Raw genomic sequence first — 18525 nt, 5'->3', positions numbered from 1 at the left:
TTCATCTTACCAACATTTGCAATGCTGCAAATAAATCTTTGGGGTTTGTCATGAGGACTTCAAAATTTTTCAACAACATTGACGTAATTAAATCACTCTTCTTTGCATATATTCTTTCGAAATTAGAGTATGCCTCATTAATATGGTATCCCATATATATGTGTCAGCACATGCTTCTTGATAAAGTGCACAGGAAATTTTTGAAATCCCTTTCGTTCAAAATTGATGGTAATTATCCGGCCAGAGGTATTGAGATGGAAAGTCTTCTCCAACGACACAAGATGTCCTCTTTGATGGTTCGAAGGGATCTGCATGCGGCTAACTTCTTGTGTAAGCTTATTCACAACAAAATTGATTGCCCATATTTATTATCACAGATTAGATTTAATGTCCCTCGGCCAGCATCGAGATATGTTAACACCTTTCATATCTCCACCTCCCGAACTAATATCCTTCGACGTTCGCCAATTACTACAATGTGTCGATGTGCAGATAGATATGTAGCTGATATATTTTATTCAAATTAGTTTATACTTGGAATTATGTTTTTGTTATTGTTATAATTTTTGTGTTGGTTATTCATGTAAGTAATTATTTAGATTTGTCCTGTTGTAACCTGTTGGACAATAAAATTATTATTATTATTATTATTATTATTATTTATTGTTATGAAGACGAGCGTATTCTCACATTTTCCAGAAAATAGGGTAGCTCGTTCTTAATTTGATCAATAATAAATTGACTGATTCATTAATTTTTTTGAGTCACCTATTTAAGCAAATCTAAAAAATATTAATGCAATGAATCAAAGTCTGTTCATATTTTGCACATTTGCGAAAGAATTTATTTGGCAAAATTTTGAGATGCCGTAATCAGTGTTTTTGGGCTTGATAAACAGATACATTTTCATTAAAAAGTTACCATGCTTACAATAACTTCAGAACGTCAAGATTTCAAAGTATTCAGTTTTGCAATTCTTGTTTTAAGCAATAAAATAAATTAACACAATCATTAATTTTTTTCACACACCTCGTATAAGCAAATCTAAAAAATATTTATGCAGTGATAAACACAAGCACAATTATAGACTCATCATACTTTGCATAATGCACATTTAAGATAGCATTTTTTCGGAAAAAATTTGGGGTGGCGTGACCAATTTTTGAGGGGGAGATGAGCAAATATATTTTGATCAAAAATTTACCATGCGTATGATAACTTTAAAACTTCTCGAAGATTTCAAAGCATTTGGTTTTGGAGTTCCTGATTAAATCAATAAAATAAATTTACGGACTCATTAATTTTTTTGAGTCACCCATTATATGCAAATCCAAAAAATATGAATGGAATAATAAATCACAAGTATTGTCTCATCATACTTTGCAAATTTAAAATACGATTTATTCACCAAAATTTTGAGCTGACATCATCAATTTTTTAAGGGAGGATGAACAAATGTATGTTGACTAAAAATTTACCATGCCTGTGATAACTGTAAAACATCTCCAACATTTCAAAGCATTCGGTTTAGTAGTTCCTGATTAAATAAATAAAATATATTCACGCATTCATTAATTCTTCAAATGGAGTGATAAATTGATAGCTTTATTCGGCAAACTTTTGAGGTAACATCAGCAATTTCTTGGAGGGGACAAGTAAATATATTTTGAATAAAAACTTAGCATGCTTATCATAACTGTAAATTATCTGCAAGATTTCAAAGCATTCGGTTTTGCAGATTTCAAATTAAATGTCAAAATGTTGGTTTCTAATTTTGATTTTTTTTCCAAAAATCTAGACGTTTCAGGTAAAATTTCGATTCGGAGTCATAAACTACATGTGTAAGACTATATGTTATTTGATAAAATTTAAAAACCGTTTACTATGTACAATGTTGAAGTGATGTCATCACATTAGTGGTGGGGATGATTAGACAAATTTTGGTTAGCATTTTACCATCTACGTGATATACCTAATATACATACAAAATTTGTCAACAATCGGTCCAGTACTTTCGGAGACTATCTGTCTAATAAAAATCCGGAACGGCAGACAGATGGACAGACAGACGGACAGACGGACAGACGGACAGACAGACGGAAACGGGAGATCTATGTCTTCGTCCTCTAGGGGTCATGATATGTCGAGAAAATGCACAAGTAGAGAGTCGGCTGGATTACAATACTTCCTTTGCTTACGCTTAAAAAGTTACCAAATCTACTTACATCTACCGAACGTGAATTCTTCAAGTTGACGGCGGTTACGACGAAAATTTTAGAGTACGTGCTATTTGAATTGATTTACGTATGATTTATTGCAAGTTTTTATGAATTAATTGTTAAGTCACTGGTGTATCTTTAGCTGGAATCTTCGGTTGAGTGAATAAACTAACACCTTTAACATTATCATTATTATTACTGATTAAAAAATATTTTTTATAACGCCCAAAACTGTTCGAAATAGTGATAAGATTCTTATCTTATAAACTAGTAACATGATGAAACTTAAATAATTCTTTTAAATGGACAATCCGGTGTTTAGCAAACGTGATTTTAATATTGTCTCGGTTACCGTTATGGCAATTCGTTGTCTACTAAAGTTAAATCAATATCAAAACAATACCTAAAATCAGTCGTACCAACTTCAAATACCTATAATCAAATATACAACGTATATAATTTCAAAAAATATCATAAATTTTATATAAAGAATAATTTTTCAAACGGAGGATATACCTATTTTTAAACAAAAAGTTACAAACAGTAGCAAAAAATTTTATCAAATACTTGAAGGGTCAAACATAACAGAGAGTAAACAACTTTAAAATCTAGTGCATCAGTATTTTGACAATCACAAGTCAAGTGTTTGGTGCATTATCTTGATTAACCTCATATCTTAAATATTTAGAAAAAATGTATACTTATTTTGAAATTAGTAATATTCATAGTTTTACAAATATGCAAGCTTTCTAAGACGGTACAGTTGTCTTCACAGCTTACACGATCATTTTAAAGCAACGGCAATGGGTCTGAAAAAGATTCCCGTTATATTTTGCAAAAATAATTTAGAAACTCTTGACATCGATAATCTTGTTTGTTTTTCAAGATGATTTCAACACACTAATTATTATTTTTTGGAGTCAGGTTCCGATAAAAATTCCGATTTTGCACCGACTGACTATTTAAATACAGCTTCGCAGGTTTAATAACAGTATCAACCAAAACCTTCGTCGAGTCCACTTCATCAGCTAGAAGAGTACCACCAAAATGTTCTCCTTTATTATAAGCACACTTCTCCTTCTTGGTGCAACATCTGGTCGTAAGTATTAGAAATTTATTGCACAAGAGGAAAAAAAATGATAACAATTTCAGTGAGATTTCCCATTTGTGCTGAAAACGAAGAGTACCTAGACTGCGGTACCGAGTGTCCGCAAACATGCTTGGAGATCTTTGAACCAAGACAGTGTTCAGATGTTTGCGTTGAAGGATGCTTCTGCAAAGAGGGATTTGTAAGGGCTGGGGAAAGCGGTCCTTGCGTGCCGCGAGCTTCGTGTAAAAGTAAGTACTGTGAGTATTTTTACATTTCATGAATAACTTCTTTGTGTTTAACAACAACAGATGTACCACAGTGTGCAGCCAATGAAATATACACTAAATGTGCTCCTCTATGTCCTCCGACGTGTGAAGAAAAGGAACCAAAACCTTGTCTAGATAAGTGTCTCGACGGATGCGTTTGTAAAGAAGGGTACATACGAAGTGCTACTGGTGGTGCTTGTGTACCAGTAGACACTTGCGATATAGGTAAAACTGTTAATTTGTCGGTAAAACTTTTACATAGTTTGTTTCAGATGTTTGTACTAAGTCTAATCAAGTTTACAAAGATTGTGGTACCCCATGCCCTGGTACCTGTGAACAGCCACTCAGAGTTTGTGAAAGAAGATGCGTTCCTGGATGTTTCTGTCAAGAGGGGTACGTTCTAGAACCAGAAACACAAGAATGTATCAAACTTCAAAATTGCCCTAACAGATTCTTCTAGACACTGCTAGTTGCAATCCGTCGTTAATTTGTTCATTTTAACACTATATTTTTAGATTTTATATTTTTGATATTTCTTATCTGCCTGTAATTAGATTATTATTACTAATAAATTGCTAGCTAATGCAACACAATTTTATTGTAATTACATTTCGTAAATACTTTTCGGCATTTTCGCTTTCAATGTATTTCTAAATTATGGACAAAATATGATACACATATTTTATATTATTTGAAATATTTAAAAATATTACTCCAAACGACTTGAAACAGAATATATAGACGAAACCTATATATTTTATACAAATGTCCATACATCTAGCACTGGCTGGAAATTTTTATTTTTTTTTAATTAAAATATGTATGAAAATATGTTTTTACATAGAGGTCTATTTTCACAATCAAAATTGAAATAAAAAAAAATGTTGTCTGCCATCCAGTAACGGACACTTTCAAGAGTTATTGTGATGAATATCAATCATTTATGGACATTTTGTACGGGGTCTCTATAAATGATTGTAGGATCGAAGTAGTTCGTGGAAATGTGCTGCCTATCACTTTATATGGACTTACTATAAGCCTAAGGACTTACGACAAATACCCCACGTACATGTCGAAATTTTTCACGTCTTAAAAAATAAAACAAAACAAATTTATTGTGGTTAACCATCACAGTAAATGTTGAAAATGTTTATCATTTTGTTTAAGGCACATATTCACTCTTTTTGGAGCTATTTTGTCCAATTTCATCTTGCAACAGAAAGTTCTGACTGCTGAACTAATCTTGTCAACGATGTTTGCAGATTCTACTCGAGTCGCTTTAAATCAACAATAACGTCCTGAGACACTGAAGGTCTTCCAGGAGATTTCCCTTTGTCGATACTATCAGTTCAAACAAATCTGATCACACCCAATCTTCGTTTACGAATGTTCCATTGCGATAACAAGACATAACAATGAAAGTGTCAACAGAATAAACCATTTTCAAGGTATTCGCTTCCTAGCACAAAAGCAAAATTTTCTTACGCAAGCAACAAGAGTTTTGAAAACAACTGTTTTTTACCTTTTTCGTTCTCATTCTTACGTTCACTTTTGTTTCAGTTAACACAAAGTCCTTTCTATAATTTAAACACATATCGGCATTTTTGCATTTAGGTTAAGAAACCACTTAAAGTATTGCTCTTACAATCCTTATATTATTTGGTTTCCTACCACCCCTATATCACAATTTGCATTAGAATTTTCGGTAATATTAATATTTTCACGTACATCTTTCAAAAAATGTCTTATTCAAACTCTGTTCGACTATTATTACTTTTTCTTCTCTAAAGACTTCGTCACGTGGTGTGTGTCTATTCCGTTTATTACTATAGTGGGCCATGAATTAAAATTTCTTAACCTACTTAATTTTTTTTACTTCTATTACTCCTTCTTCTTCTATTAACCCCTTCTTTTCTTATATGTTACTATGGTCGTTTTCTCTTTCAATTTTTCTGTCTTCCTATATTATAGTTATCTATTTTTTCATACCTTGTGTGAACTGTTTTACATAGCTGGTTATTATAGTTCGTCTTTATCTTTCTACTTTATTTATTCTTAATCTTCTGCAGTTTTATATCCGAAATATCTTGTGTTCCTCAGTTCCGTTAATTTATCTTTATTTTCCTTTTTTCACATTCCTCCTTGCTACAATTAAAGTTCCCTTACAACATTGTTTAGAAACCATTTTTCGTTAGTCTGCCTTCTTCTTACTAATTTTTACTTTTCGCTTTTCTGTTCTAGAGTACCTGTGTATAATATGTTGCCATAACTTTGTTAAGAAATTTTTGGTAATAGGTTTTTTGAAAACCCAAAACAAGCCTTACGTATAATTGAGATAAAAATTGGCACATCCCAATTATTATCAAAAAATATGATCTACCACTCGAAAACTCTGAAATAACAATAAACATTTTAAAATGTATTGCACCAGTGATTTCAACATGACTCATTTATCAGCTGTCAAATGCAAGCCCGATTAAACTTATTTGTAAAAATGGATGACCGATAGACAAAAATACTTATTTTGATTTGCTAATGACGACATTTTCTTAACAAGTTACTTCAGCTGCCTTTAAGGTTTCTGGAACACTACTTTAAAAAAAGCACCATTTTCTGTTTGTTAAGTTAAATTTAATCGGACTAATTTCTCATTTTACACAATGTTTTTCAGACACAACGATTTTGATAAAATCTCTTCCTTTGACAAAATAATTTCGACACAATGATTTTTGGAGTCAAGTGGCGATAAAAATATTTGTCAACAACAGCAATTAGGTATTTAAATCCTGCCTTGCACCAACACAATCAGAATCAAGACACACTCTGTAAAGTGTACAGCAATTTAAAAATCTTCTATCAAAATGTTTGGTACCATCATCGTCACCTTCTTCCTCCTAGGGGTCACACTTGGCAGTAAGTAACCAAAATTTCCATCAAACTAATAAAAATCATTTGACACCCATGTAGAAGAACTACCAATCTGCTCTGAAAACGAAGAGTACCAGAACTGCGGCACTGAATGCCCACAAACCTGTCTGGAAATCTTTGAACCGAGAGAATGCTCAGATGTATGTGTCCAGGGTTGTTTCTGCAAAGACGGTTATGTGAGGGCAGGAGAAAGCGGTTCTTGCGTACCAAGGGAGTCTTGTAAAAGTAAGTACTTTAAGCATTGTCTTATATTTTTTGATAATTAATTGTTGCCAACTCTAGATGTACCCAAATGTGGTTTAAACGAAGTATACACAGAATGTGCAACCCTGTGCCCTCTGACTTGCCAGAATAAGGAGCCAAGGGTGTGTCCAGATGTTTGTGTGGAAGGATGTGTGTGTAAAGATGGATTCATCAGAAGCGTCTTTGGAGGTCCTTGCGTCTTGGAAGATGTTTGCAGCACATACTCCTTTGATTAAATCTGCTTTTAATTTTTTATGTTTTTAACAAGAAATTACGCTTTCAGTAAATTATATTTTCAACTTAATCCTGCCTCATTTAACAATTTCCACACTTCACTACTTAATTCCGCTCCACCTAGATCCTGATTAGATTATTGTTTTGCTTTAATTATGCCAACACAGGCGAACGTAATTTAGAGACGATGTCGACAGAAACTAATTCAAAATAGTTAAATTACTTGGCAAGTAAAACATCGCATCAAAACCGGGAGTTAGATTTTGGAGGAAGCGAAATTGTCGAATTAAGTAAATAAAGTTTTACGAAACATTACGCATACATAATGAACTCCTGGCACGAAATTAATACGTCTTGCATAATTTTGGGAATATCGTTGTTGTTATGGGTGTTTGTGGATCTCTTCTTCGGAAGTTCTGCTTTGGATAAACGGGATTTACATTTTGGTTACCAGCGGGTCGACTGGAAGTAATGTGTTTTAATTCGGTAATGGAGATTTTTTGTTGGACGGGGATTGATTTTATACTGGCGTGAACTTTGGGGAAATTAATGTTTCTATTTAAAATCAATCTCCCAAATATTGCTGGCTGTCCAAAGCTTTCGAATTATGGCGAAAGTGTATTTGTGTAATGTGAAGTCGTATCACTGAAATGTTATGTATTAATATTTTTGGTGTCAGTAGTGATGTATTCCGATGCGATAACAGACACAAAAGTCTTTTTTCTTCCCGAGGACGTATTTTAATCTCGATTGTAATAGAATTCATCCGGCAGACGGCTTCTTTCATATTTTCTCGACTTTTCACTTCCCATGAAATATAAAAAAATATGCCTCATTTCCTCCTGTCTGGTTGTGTCAGTTTTATTAGACACATAATCTCCGAAACTACCGAACCGATTGTTGTCAAATTTGGCTGGTTCAATCTAGATAATGTATCACTTTGTTTGAAAAATTTGTGTGAAGCGGAATATTCTTACATTGTGGTGGGCAGGATACTCATGACAAAGTAATGATTTTCACAAGCAAAGTGACACTGAATATGTCACAATGAAGAGTGATAATTAAATAAACATTTGTGTTCAACAAAATTTATGCAAGCAATTTATATTTTGAAAAACTGTTGTGTTCAAGGTTTCAGATTTTTAAGGGAAAAATGCGCAATTAAATTCAAATTCAACACAACTGTATTTAAATTTTAAAATACATTACAATAAATAGACGGTAATTTATCACTTTGAAACTCAGATGACGATAATGAATTATAGAACTAATAACGGTCTATATACGTATTAATTTAAATGCAAATTTGCCTCAACAGCGATATTAATGACTCAAATAAATTATCATAAGCATTAATTAAAATGGCGCATCGTCACAAAACAAATTGTATTTTTACTTCCTAAGCATAATGGGGTCCATCCAGTGCATGGCTGTTTTAATGCTTTGTCGACGTTTCATGACGCCTAACATACGAAAAAATGGGTCCCCCGTTTCTGTGTGTCTGTCGTGTGTCTACCAGATCGATTGTTGTCAAATTTTGAATATATGCTAAAAATATCGTGTATACTTAACCTATATCTACGGTAAAAATCTTTAAAATTTCTAATAATAAATAGATAACATGTAAGTATGAAGTATGCAATTCCTTATTTTACTGCAAATGCACAAATTTTACTTCATCCTACAAAAGGTGACCGAAGATTGAATTCTGCGGTACTCCAGAACCGGCATAGAAGTCATCAGAATTGAACTAAAAGAATGTGCAAACTGACCTGTCAAACGCTTTTGATATATGACCGTTATCACTGGAACAGCAATAAACAGAATAAGGCAGAATTTATTTGTGATTGTAGATCTACCATACCTAAAACCAAATTCTTAATTTAAAAATAAAGTTGGTCATAAATTAAGAACTCGAATATTTTGGTAAATTAATTGAATATATAAATTCTATTGTATTGGTATTCCGTTAAACAAATAAATATATGTATAAATAAAAATTGCAGAATTTCTCTGACCGCAAGGAACAAGGTCAATGCCATTCTCTTGTTTGCCAAAATCACTTGTCAGGTTAGCAGTGTACTGTTCGTTCCACCTTGAGTTGGCAGCGTGGAAAATCCGTATGCAATACATTTTATATGGGAGAATTCGCTGCGGTGTTCCAGTTATCAAAAACCTTCCGATTTTTGAAGAAATTGATATATTGATTCTTATACCTACAAGTTATCAAATCTTGAAGTTTCGATCTTTTCTTAAAAGTATGGCTACTTTGTTACTATATTATGAAAACGTTGGCTAAGAATTTTCGATACCCACTGGTACCATCACAAGAGCTAAATAACAGGTGAATTAGATTACAAAAACATGACAAACATTAAAAATTACATACTTACTTATAGAAATTTTAAGTTGTTATATGCTGCTAGCAGCAAACACCAACAAGTAATGGGAAATTAGAAGAAATTACACACGTGATCAAATTGCTAATGTAAATTAACGCCTTCTGGAAAGCTATAATAGCCAGTTACAGAAGCTCCATTAAATATTGGATTCCGATTAAATTTTTAAAGCAGCATTAAAGTACCACGTGACCGGCTCAAACAGATGTCGCTCAAATAAAGTATTCAGTAAACTTAGTTCAAAATAACTTATTTTTTAGAAAAACAAAAACTGCCAAGAAAACAATGAGATAAAGTAGACATGGACTTGACTGAAATAGGGAAAGTTTTAAGATTGGCTAGCAGGGGAGATAGGATGGAAGTGTTAAAGCAAGTTTGTTCATTAACAAAAGATGATTTAGGTTTTTGATACCTAACCCAATTAAACAAGCATTAACATTTTTTTCATTTGGACAAGTTTGTACTTGTACGATTTGCGATTTCTTTGCTTATAGAATACTTAACATAGTTTAGAAAATTAAGCCGTTGGTACTGAAAACAAAAACGATTAGGGGAGAAGGGGGTCACTTAAACCAGAATTAATAGATAAACTAACATACTGTTACGTTGTTCGGTGATTAAAATCAGCATGGGTTATACTCAACAATGTATTTCTTAGCAACTCAAATTTACACGATTAATCTCGCAGCGATTATGTACATAATATCTGACGACAAAAGTCCACGACAACTAACTTATCTAAAGTCACTACGTACTACACTTCAAAATCGAATCGACAACGGAGAAGCCAACCTTACCATTAAATATGTACAAGGTAAACCAACTATTGTCACCATTTCAAAAAACAAAGAAAACTAATACTCGAATGGACCCTTGTTTATGCTAATGTTAATTCACTTTTTTCTAAAATAAACGAATTTACCGCATTTGTTCAACTTAATAATCCAAATATAATTATGTTAACAGAAACCTGGTTATCAACAAACTTTCCTGACTCTCTGATATCTCTTCAAGGCTATCAGTTGTATCGTCAAGATCGTAACACTGGTAGAGGTGGCGGCATCTGCATTTTTATCGATAACAAATTAGCATCTAAAGTCCAAATTTCAACGATTCCTTTTGAAACACCTGCGGGCTGCGAGGCATTAGCCTTAAACATGCATTCACCTCAATTTAGTCTTTCTATAGGTTGCATTTATAGACCCTTCTTTAGACCCATTCCGGAAATTGATTTTTCTTTATTCCACAGCATTAAAAATTTTTCCCTTTCCAACAAAAATGTGATCATCGCAGGCGACTTTAACATGACACACCTATCTTGGCCAATAATACCAAATTCGCCCTACAACGAAAACATTTTGGACTCTATTCTGGAAGGAAACTTAAACCAATTAATCACGAAGCCAACGAGAATTCGACAAAATCAAGCCCCTTCTCAAACGGATTTAATTTTTACAAACGATTTACATTTACTGACAAACATAGAATACTTACCACCATTAGGAAAATCAGATCACCTCACAATTGCATCCAAGCTCCAAATCCATGTCACGCAAGCAAAAAATGGGATCATTAAAAGAATTAATCGCACAAATTACGACAAAGTTCGAAATGACCTTGCCCTTATCAGCTGCAACTCAGCATTCAATTCACTCAACACTTCTCAAATGTGGAAGTTATTTGAAACAAAATTATCCAGCTCCGTAAAAAAAACATACTTCTACTATAAAAATTAAAGTCCTCCCTCAGAAACCTTGGATAAATCACCATTTACTCAAGTTAATCAAACAAAAAAAGCGTATTTGGGAAGCATATAAAAGAAGTCCATCGGAAAACAAATATCTCGATCACAGAAGATTTTCTAACCACGTCGTTTCAGAGCTGAAAAAAGCAAGAAAAATTTTCGAAGACAATTTAGCAAAATCAGAATCTTCTAAGAAATTTTACAAATACATAAGGTCATCCCTCTCAACCAAAGTTGGTATTCCATTACTAAGAAAACCCGACGGCAACCTTTGCCTATCTAACAAAGAAACAGCGGATCTCCTTGCAGATGAATTCCACTCCAACTACAGCCTGGAAACTTATGGACCATTTTTAAAGACAATCGTTTCAAACAGAAATTCCTTGTCGAACATAATTATTACAGAGGCAGCGATAAAAGAAACTCTCCAAGAAATAGCTAAAAGACAAAGGTCCCGACAACATCACTTGCCAGGTTATCAACGCCTGTATCGAGGAAATTACCACCCCCATATTTTGCATCACCAAATCTTCAATTGAAGAAGCAACACTTCCCTGCCAGTGGTTAACAGCCAACGTAACTCCAATCTACAAAAAAGGAGACAAATTTTCCCCCACAAATTACCGGCAAATAAGTTTAACATCGATTATATGCAATGTACTGGAAACGATTATATATAAACAAATGTTGACATTTTTACTACACGAAAAGATTATTCCCGACTGCCAACACGGATTTCTACCTGGACGTTCAACGATTACTAACATGCTAGTGTGTGTCAATGACTGGACACTAGCTTTAGATTCTGAACAACCACGGGATATCGCATATTTAGATTTCTCTAAGGCATTTGATCGGGTCCCCAAAGAGCGTCTTCTCTTCAAACTTCAATCTGCAGGTATAAGAGGTAAACTTTTAAATTGGATTCGGGCATTCCTTTCCAACCGTACATTTAAAGTAAGAGTGGGATCAGATTTCTCTCAAATAAGGCCTGTCCAAGGTGGAGTCCCCCAAGGCTCAACTCTGGGTCCTCTCCTCTTCTTAGTTTTTACATCGGACATTGCCAAGTTAATCCATTCCAACATAGCCATGTTTGCTGACGACATTAAGCTTTATTCCAATCCACTCAAAGACCCTGGTCAATTACAGTCAGATCTTACCACTATCAAACACTGGTCCGATGCTTGGCTGCTGCCGTTAAACCAAGACAAATGCACCATACTTCGTCTTGGCAAAAACAACCCCTGTGTCAACTACCAAATAAATGACACCACCATAAAAGTTGTGGCAGAACAAGTCGATCTCGGAATCACAGTAACCAGCGATTTATCGTGGTCATCGCACATCAACAAAATATGTCACAAAGCCAACAAGATGTTATATCTAATCGGCAAGACATTCCAACACATTTCTTCGAGATCTGCGAAGAAACTTTATACCACCTACGTAAGAGCCGTGTTGGAATTTGGAGGTCCAGTATGGTACTGCAGTCGTGTGAGCGATAAGAACCGACTCGAACTTACGCAACGTCGAGCCACCAGGTTGTCCTTTGGAACGAATAGACCCTCATACGAAGAGAGACTTAGGCTATGGAATCTACCCACCTTTGAACAAAGAAAAAAAAGAGGCGATATGATAATTACTTTTAGAATTCTTCATGGTCACTTCCCAGTTGATCTCCAAACATTGTTTACAATTAATGACGATGCACGTCTTCGAGGCCACCCGCTGAAGCTCAAAAAAGAAAAATTCAAAACTTCCATCCGCCAGAATTTTCTCCCAAATAGAATATTTGATACTTGGAACAACCTCCCCCAGGAAACTGTAGAAGCGCGAACTACAAACAGCTGGCACACTCGGGCAGTTGCAGAGTTTGAAGCAAAAACGAGGTAAGAAGTGCACGAAAAGAAACAAGAGACGTTGTGTTGTCGCCGGAGAAGGTCATCCTCTCCGACAAGTCGATTGGGAGGACGACCTTATCGCCGGCACTGAAGATAAGATACACTGTTACGACAGGGACGGCTTAAGGAAATTCAGATAGGCACAAGTAAATGTCCATATACAGTAAATTATTATCAAATGACAGAGGAAGGAAAGTACAGGAAAGAAAGTAGAAGCCGTAAAAGGAGCCAACCAGACCACGATACGTCACTGGAAGATAAAGCTTTCCAAAAAAGTAAGGTAACAAGCAGGTCACCAACAAAAATCACCCCACTCAAAAAGCAAGAAATGGAAGACATAAAAAAGTTGTTAGCGGAAATGAAGAGAGACCTAAAAAAGGAGATGGAAGAAAATAAGAAAGAAATAAGGGATGGTATTTATGATTTAAAGAAAGACTTAACAGATCTAAGAACAGAAACCCGAGAAAACAAGGAAGAAATACAAAACCTGAGACAAGAAATAGAGAAGAAGGAAGAAAGTTGGATAAAGGAGAAAAACGAATTAAGGGACAAACTAGCTGAAATGGAAGAAAGACTGGAAACCTTAGAAAGAGACAAAAGAAGGAATAATCTAGTAATAACTGGAATAAAAATAAATACAGATAATGAAGAAATATTAAAAGAAGCAATACAAAATATGATTGAAAAGGAAATCGGACTACAAATAGAGGTGACAAAGGCATATAAAGTAGGCGAAAAGATATGCATTATTGAAACAAAAAACTGGAATGACAAAATGGAAATTCTAAAAAAGAAAAGTGTGTTAAAGAACAGACCCAAAGGACAGGAAATATATATTAACCCAGATTACACTGTGAAAGAAAGGATAATTCAAAAGAAAATACGAGAGTTTGCAAAGAAGGAGAGAGAACACGGAATCTCTGTGAAAGTTAAATTTCAAAAAGTTGAAGTAGAAGGGAAATTATGGAAGTGGAGCAAAAAAGACGATAAACTTATAGAAGATAAGATAAGAGAAGACTCAAAAAACTAGCAGAAATTGAAAAGGAAGGAACGATGATGACATTTGCTACGGAAAAGGAATATGAACAAGAAAAAGAAAAGGGAAGAAAAAAGAAAATCGAACAAAGAAAGAAATCAGGAGAAACTGAAAATACAAAAGAAACCTTGGACGAAGAAAAGGATAGAATAAGTATTATTTTTTGGAACATATGTGGGTTGAAGAAAAAAGATAAAGACTTTTGGGATTATATAAGGAAATTCGAGGTGGTGGGCTTGGTTGAGACTTGGGTAGAAGAAAAAAACTGGGAAAATACTAGAAATAAATTGCCAAAAGAATATAGATGGAAATCCGAACATGCGAAAAGAAGCAAGAAGAGGGGAAGAGCAAAGGGTGGAATAATAACAGGCATTAAGGAAGATGTAGAAGAAATAGAGGAAGAGAGAATTAAATCAGTTGAAGGAATACAAGAGAGAAGAATTAAAATAGGGGACAATAGTTGGAGGATAATGACAGTATACAGTCAGAACGTAAAAAAGACCAGTAGAGATTTAGATGAAATAAATTATGAAATAGATGAAAAATATTGCTTGGTGGTAGGCGGGGATTTCAATGCTAGAATTGGAAACAAGGGAGCTGAATGGGAATGGGACAAGGAAAAGGATGAGGGAAAAAGGAAATCAAAAAACCGAACAGAGAACAAAGAAGGAAAGAAACTGTTGGAGTTGGTAGAGGAAAAGGGATGGAAAATACTGAATGGGAATACAGAAGGTGACAAAGAGGGTGAATACACATATATAGGGGGGCAAGGGAGATCAGTTATAGATTATGTTATCTGTAATGAAATAGCGGACCATGGCATCAGAGATATGGAGGTTGGAATAAGGAGCGACTCAGATCACCTACCAACAATTACACAGGTGGAAAAAACTAAGAAGGAAGAGTTAGAGAACAGAAGAGAAAAAGAGATATACGAATGGAATGAGAAGTCGATTGAAGAATATAGAAGAAAACTGAGAGAGTACAATACAGGAGGAGGAACAGTGGAAGAGATGGCCAGAAAACTAAAAGTAGAGATGGGGAAGGCATCTCGTAAGAAGGTTATCAAAATGGGAGGAATAGAAAAGAAGGGAATTTCATGGTGGGACGAAGAATGCTGGCAGAAGAAAATAGAAGTAAGAAGGAAATTGAGACGATGGCTAAAGAACAGAGGTAATGAAAAGGAATATAGAAAAGAAATTAAGGACTATAAGAAATTAATAAAAGAGAAGAAAGCAAAGAAACAGGATGAAGAAGACCAGAAATTAAAGGATATAAGAACGGAAGCGGAAGCATGGAAATATATAAACCAAGAAAGGAAGATAAAAACGGGACCAAGTAAGAACATCAAGATAGAAGAATGGCGGGAATATTTTATAAGAATTTTAGAAGGCGCAGAAACTAACGAAGAACAGAAGACAGAAGTAAATAGACAGGAAACAGGCACAATAGAAGAAAGGGAAGAAATAGGGAAGGAAGAGGTGATAAGAGTAATAGGGAAAATGAAGAAAGGAAAAGCTGCAGGAATAGACGGCATTCAGAACGAACACTGGATTTACGCAACAGAGAATATAGTTGAGGGACTCACGAAAATGTTAGATAAGATCTGGAAAGGAGAAGGGTTACCAGAAGAATGGAGAGTGGGGTTAATCAGTCCCCTGCACAAGAAAGGAAACAGAGAAAAAGTAGAAAACTATAGAGGAATTACGTTGTTGAATACAACTTACAAGATCTACAGTTCCATTTTACAACATAAGTTGGAAAGGGATATAGAGGAAAAACAACTGCTACCAGAGGTGCAAATGGGATTTAGAAAGGGAAGAGGAACAATCGAATGCATAGCGACCCTGGATCACATAGTAAGGAGGGAATTAAACGAAAAAGGAGGAAAGGTATACGCGCTCTTTGTAGATTTGAAAGCGGCTTTTGATATGGTTAATAGGGAAAGACTATGGCAAATAATGAAAGACATGGGCATCAGTAAAACACTAATAGAGAGAATTAGAGAAATCTACAGAGAGACAGAAAATAGAATCAGAGTTAATGGAGAAACGTCGATGAATTTCTGGACGAAGAAAGGAGTTAGGCAAGGATGTCCATTAAGTCCAACGCTCTTTTCCTTGTATATAGCAAAATTAGAAGAAAATCTTAGGAAGGCACAGATGGGAGGGGTCACTTTAGGGAAAACAAAAATCTGGTCACTACAGTATGCAGACGATATCGTCCTACTGGCAAAAACGGGTAAAGAAATAAGAGAGATGATGAAAACCCTACAAACATTTTTAAGAAGGAGAGAACTGCAAATGAATGTAGAAAAAACGAAAATGATGGTTTTCAGAAAGGCGGTAGGGAGAAGTAAGAAAGAGGTTTGGCAATGGGAAGAAAAGACGATAGAAGAAGTAGCGACGTTTAAATATTTAGGGTATACATTTCAAAGAAATGGAAGAAGAACCCAACATTTGGAAAATACAGTAAAGAAGACAAATAGATTGTTGAAGGCGGTATGGGGACTGGCAGAGAGAAGGTTGAAGAACGATTTCGTTAGAAGAATATGGCTCTTCGACAGCTTAATAAAAAGTGTTATTATGTACGGTGCTGAAATCTGGGGATGGAAGGAAAGGGAGAGTCTAGAACGAGTACAGGCAAAGTATTTGAAATGGACGTTAGGGTTGGAAAAAGAGACACCAGAGTACATTGTATTAGAGGAAACGAAGAGAGAAAAACTAAGAATAGAAGCAGCACGAAGGGCAATGAAATTTGAAGAGAAGATCAGGCAGAACGTTGAATGCAAAATAATGAAAGAAATGTGGGAAGAGATAAGGGTAAATTATAAGAAGACAGCGGAAGAAAGAAGAGAATTTTACGAAGTAAGAGGTCTAACGGCAGAAGAAGTAGAGAGAAAAAGGATAGAGGGAGCAGAGCCCAGGAAGGAAATTTTAAATCTAGATGAAGAGTTACAAAGAAAAGAGCAAAGGAAAAAAATAGCAGAGTCCAGATATAATCCAAAATATGGAGAAATAATAGGAGGTCTAAAATTACCGGAGTATCTAATAAGAGGGAGAAAGAATGAAGACAGAAAGACAATAGCCAGATTTAGGGTGGGAAATGAAGAAGGAGAAAACTGTTACTGGAAAGAGGAAGAGGATAGAAGATGCGGATTATGCAGGGAATTTCCGGAGACGATTGAACACTGGCTAAAGGATTGTGAAGAGTTACGGGAAGTCGAGAAAGATAGGAATGAGCTATTGAACGAAACAGGTGATGGTCTGGAATGGATGAAAATGATATTAGAAAAGAAACGAAAATAAGGAAGCATTTCGAGAAAGAATATTAGTTTAAGTTAAAATATGTTTAATTGATATATATTTGTACATATATAGATATATTAAGGGAAAAATGTAAACCGGACTTCTTTCAAGTCCCGAATGGGAAAGAAATAAACAGTTACATACAAACAGCTTTAAAAACGCATATGACGATCTCAACGTGGCAAATAACTAACACAATCAACTTTTTTTTTTTTTCTTTTATTATTTTAATTTTGTATAATAGAATTTAATTTCAATTTTTGTATAGAAGACCATTTATATTTGTTAACTCTACAGATCTATAGACTGCAACAGTCTCAATCTGTATTTATATTGTAATAATAATAATAATAATAATAATTCCGACTGGAATGGATTTGACTAGACTCTACTTCTCCAATTGTATGGACTACTTTTATTGGTTGTGAGTGACTCGTTTCAGAAGGTGGCCTCTATTTAAACCCTTGCATAAACATCTAGATGTTTTGTGATCGAGGTCTTTCTGTAAAACCCATCGCGACTTCCGCTTCCAGGCTTTTCTTTAGCGAACGCCGCTCGGCCCCCGTTACCGACGATGAGTCACCCATCTAGAAAGTTCTCGATGTCCCATAGACATCGTACCGTGGTGGCGTATGCGTTTATTTCGTAACAATACTTATCTAAGATTAATTGTGGGCATCATGAGGGCAATTTGACTCAACTTCGTGCCAAACTGTCGCACTCGTAACCGTCCGGTGAATTTGTATCCATCATTATCGCATAAGTTACTGAGACTTGCATCAGACTAATTTATATCTTGAAATATGTGTTGTATTGCATATTTCAAAATGCCAGTATTTTTTTATAATATTAGCAATTTTTGAAACGAAGAACTACCTTTTCCTTTTAATATTAACTGAGCTGCTTTTATGCATTTTTTGAAGCATCGTTGGAATTTGAAAAATATTAAACGCAAAGAAAAGATTTGTTATTGATAATCTTTTTTTTTTTAATAACTGATTAACTACAACTTAAAAATTTAATTCTAACGCGAATACATGCGGGATCACAAAAACTTTACAATAAATTGCATAAAATTCATGTATTAACTTCTTCAGAAATCGGTAGGTTTTTACACCGCCTCGAATTCCCCCACATAAAATGCTCTGTTAATCTTA

At 34.6% G+C, this 18525-nt stretch overlaps 3 protein-coding genes across 9 annotated transcripts in view; 2 read left to right on the top strand and 1 right to left on the bottom strand.

The window, feature by feature from the left end:
- LOC135137645 (neuroglobin-like) overlaps positions 1–18525 on the bottom strand; it is a 316194-nt gene that overhangs the window by 68565 nt on the left and 229104 nt on the right. The window lies entirely within an intron of this gene.
- LOC135137640 (serine protease inhibitor swm-1-like) lies at positions 3136–4168 on the top strand. The gene is made up of 4 exons (XM_064067349.1): positions 3136–3318; positions 3372–3557; positions 3618–3800; positions 3848–4168. The coding sequence occupies exons 1-4, from the start codon at positions 3267–3269 to the stop codon at positions 4033–4035; spliced, it is 609 nt and encodes a 202-aa protein (XP_063923419.1). The 5' UTR covers positions 3136–3266; the 3' UTR covers positions 4036–4168.
- Positions 6400–7050, top strand: LOC135137651 (venom peptide BmKAPI-like). The gene is made up of 3 exons (XM_064067371.1): positions 6400–6488; positions 6543–6728; positions 6786–7050. The coding sequence occupies exons 1-3, from the start codon at positions 6437–6439 to the stop codon at positions 6980–6982; spliced, it is 435 nt and encodes a 144-aa protein (XP_063923441.1). The 5' UTR covers positions 6400–6436; the 3' UTR covers positions 6983–7050.

Source organism: Zophobas morio, unplaced genomic scaffold (genome assembly GCF_036711695.1).
Source record: "Zophobas morio isolate AGI-343-1 ecotype UQ-CSIRO unplaced genomic scaffold, CSIRO_AGI_Zmor_V1 ptg000029l, whole genome shotgun sequence".
In the NCBI taxonomy this organism is placed as follows: domain Eukaryota; kingdom Metazoa; phylum Arthropoda; class Insecta; order Coleoptera; family Tenebrionidae; genus Zophobas; species Zophobas morio.
Note: the sequence above shows the minus strand (reverse complement) of the source record. Positions and strands in the feature narration are given on the sequence as shown.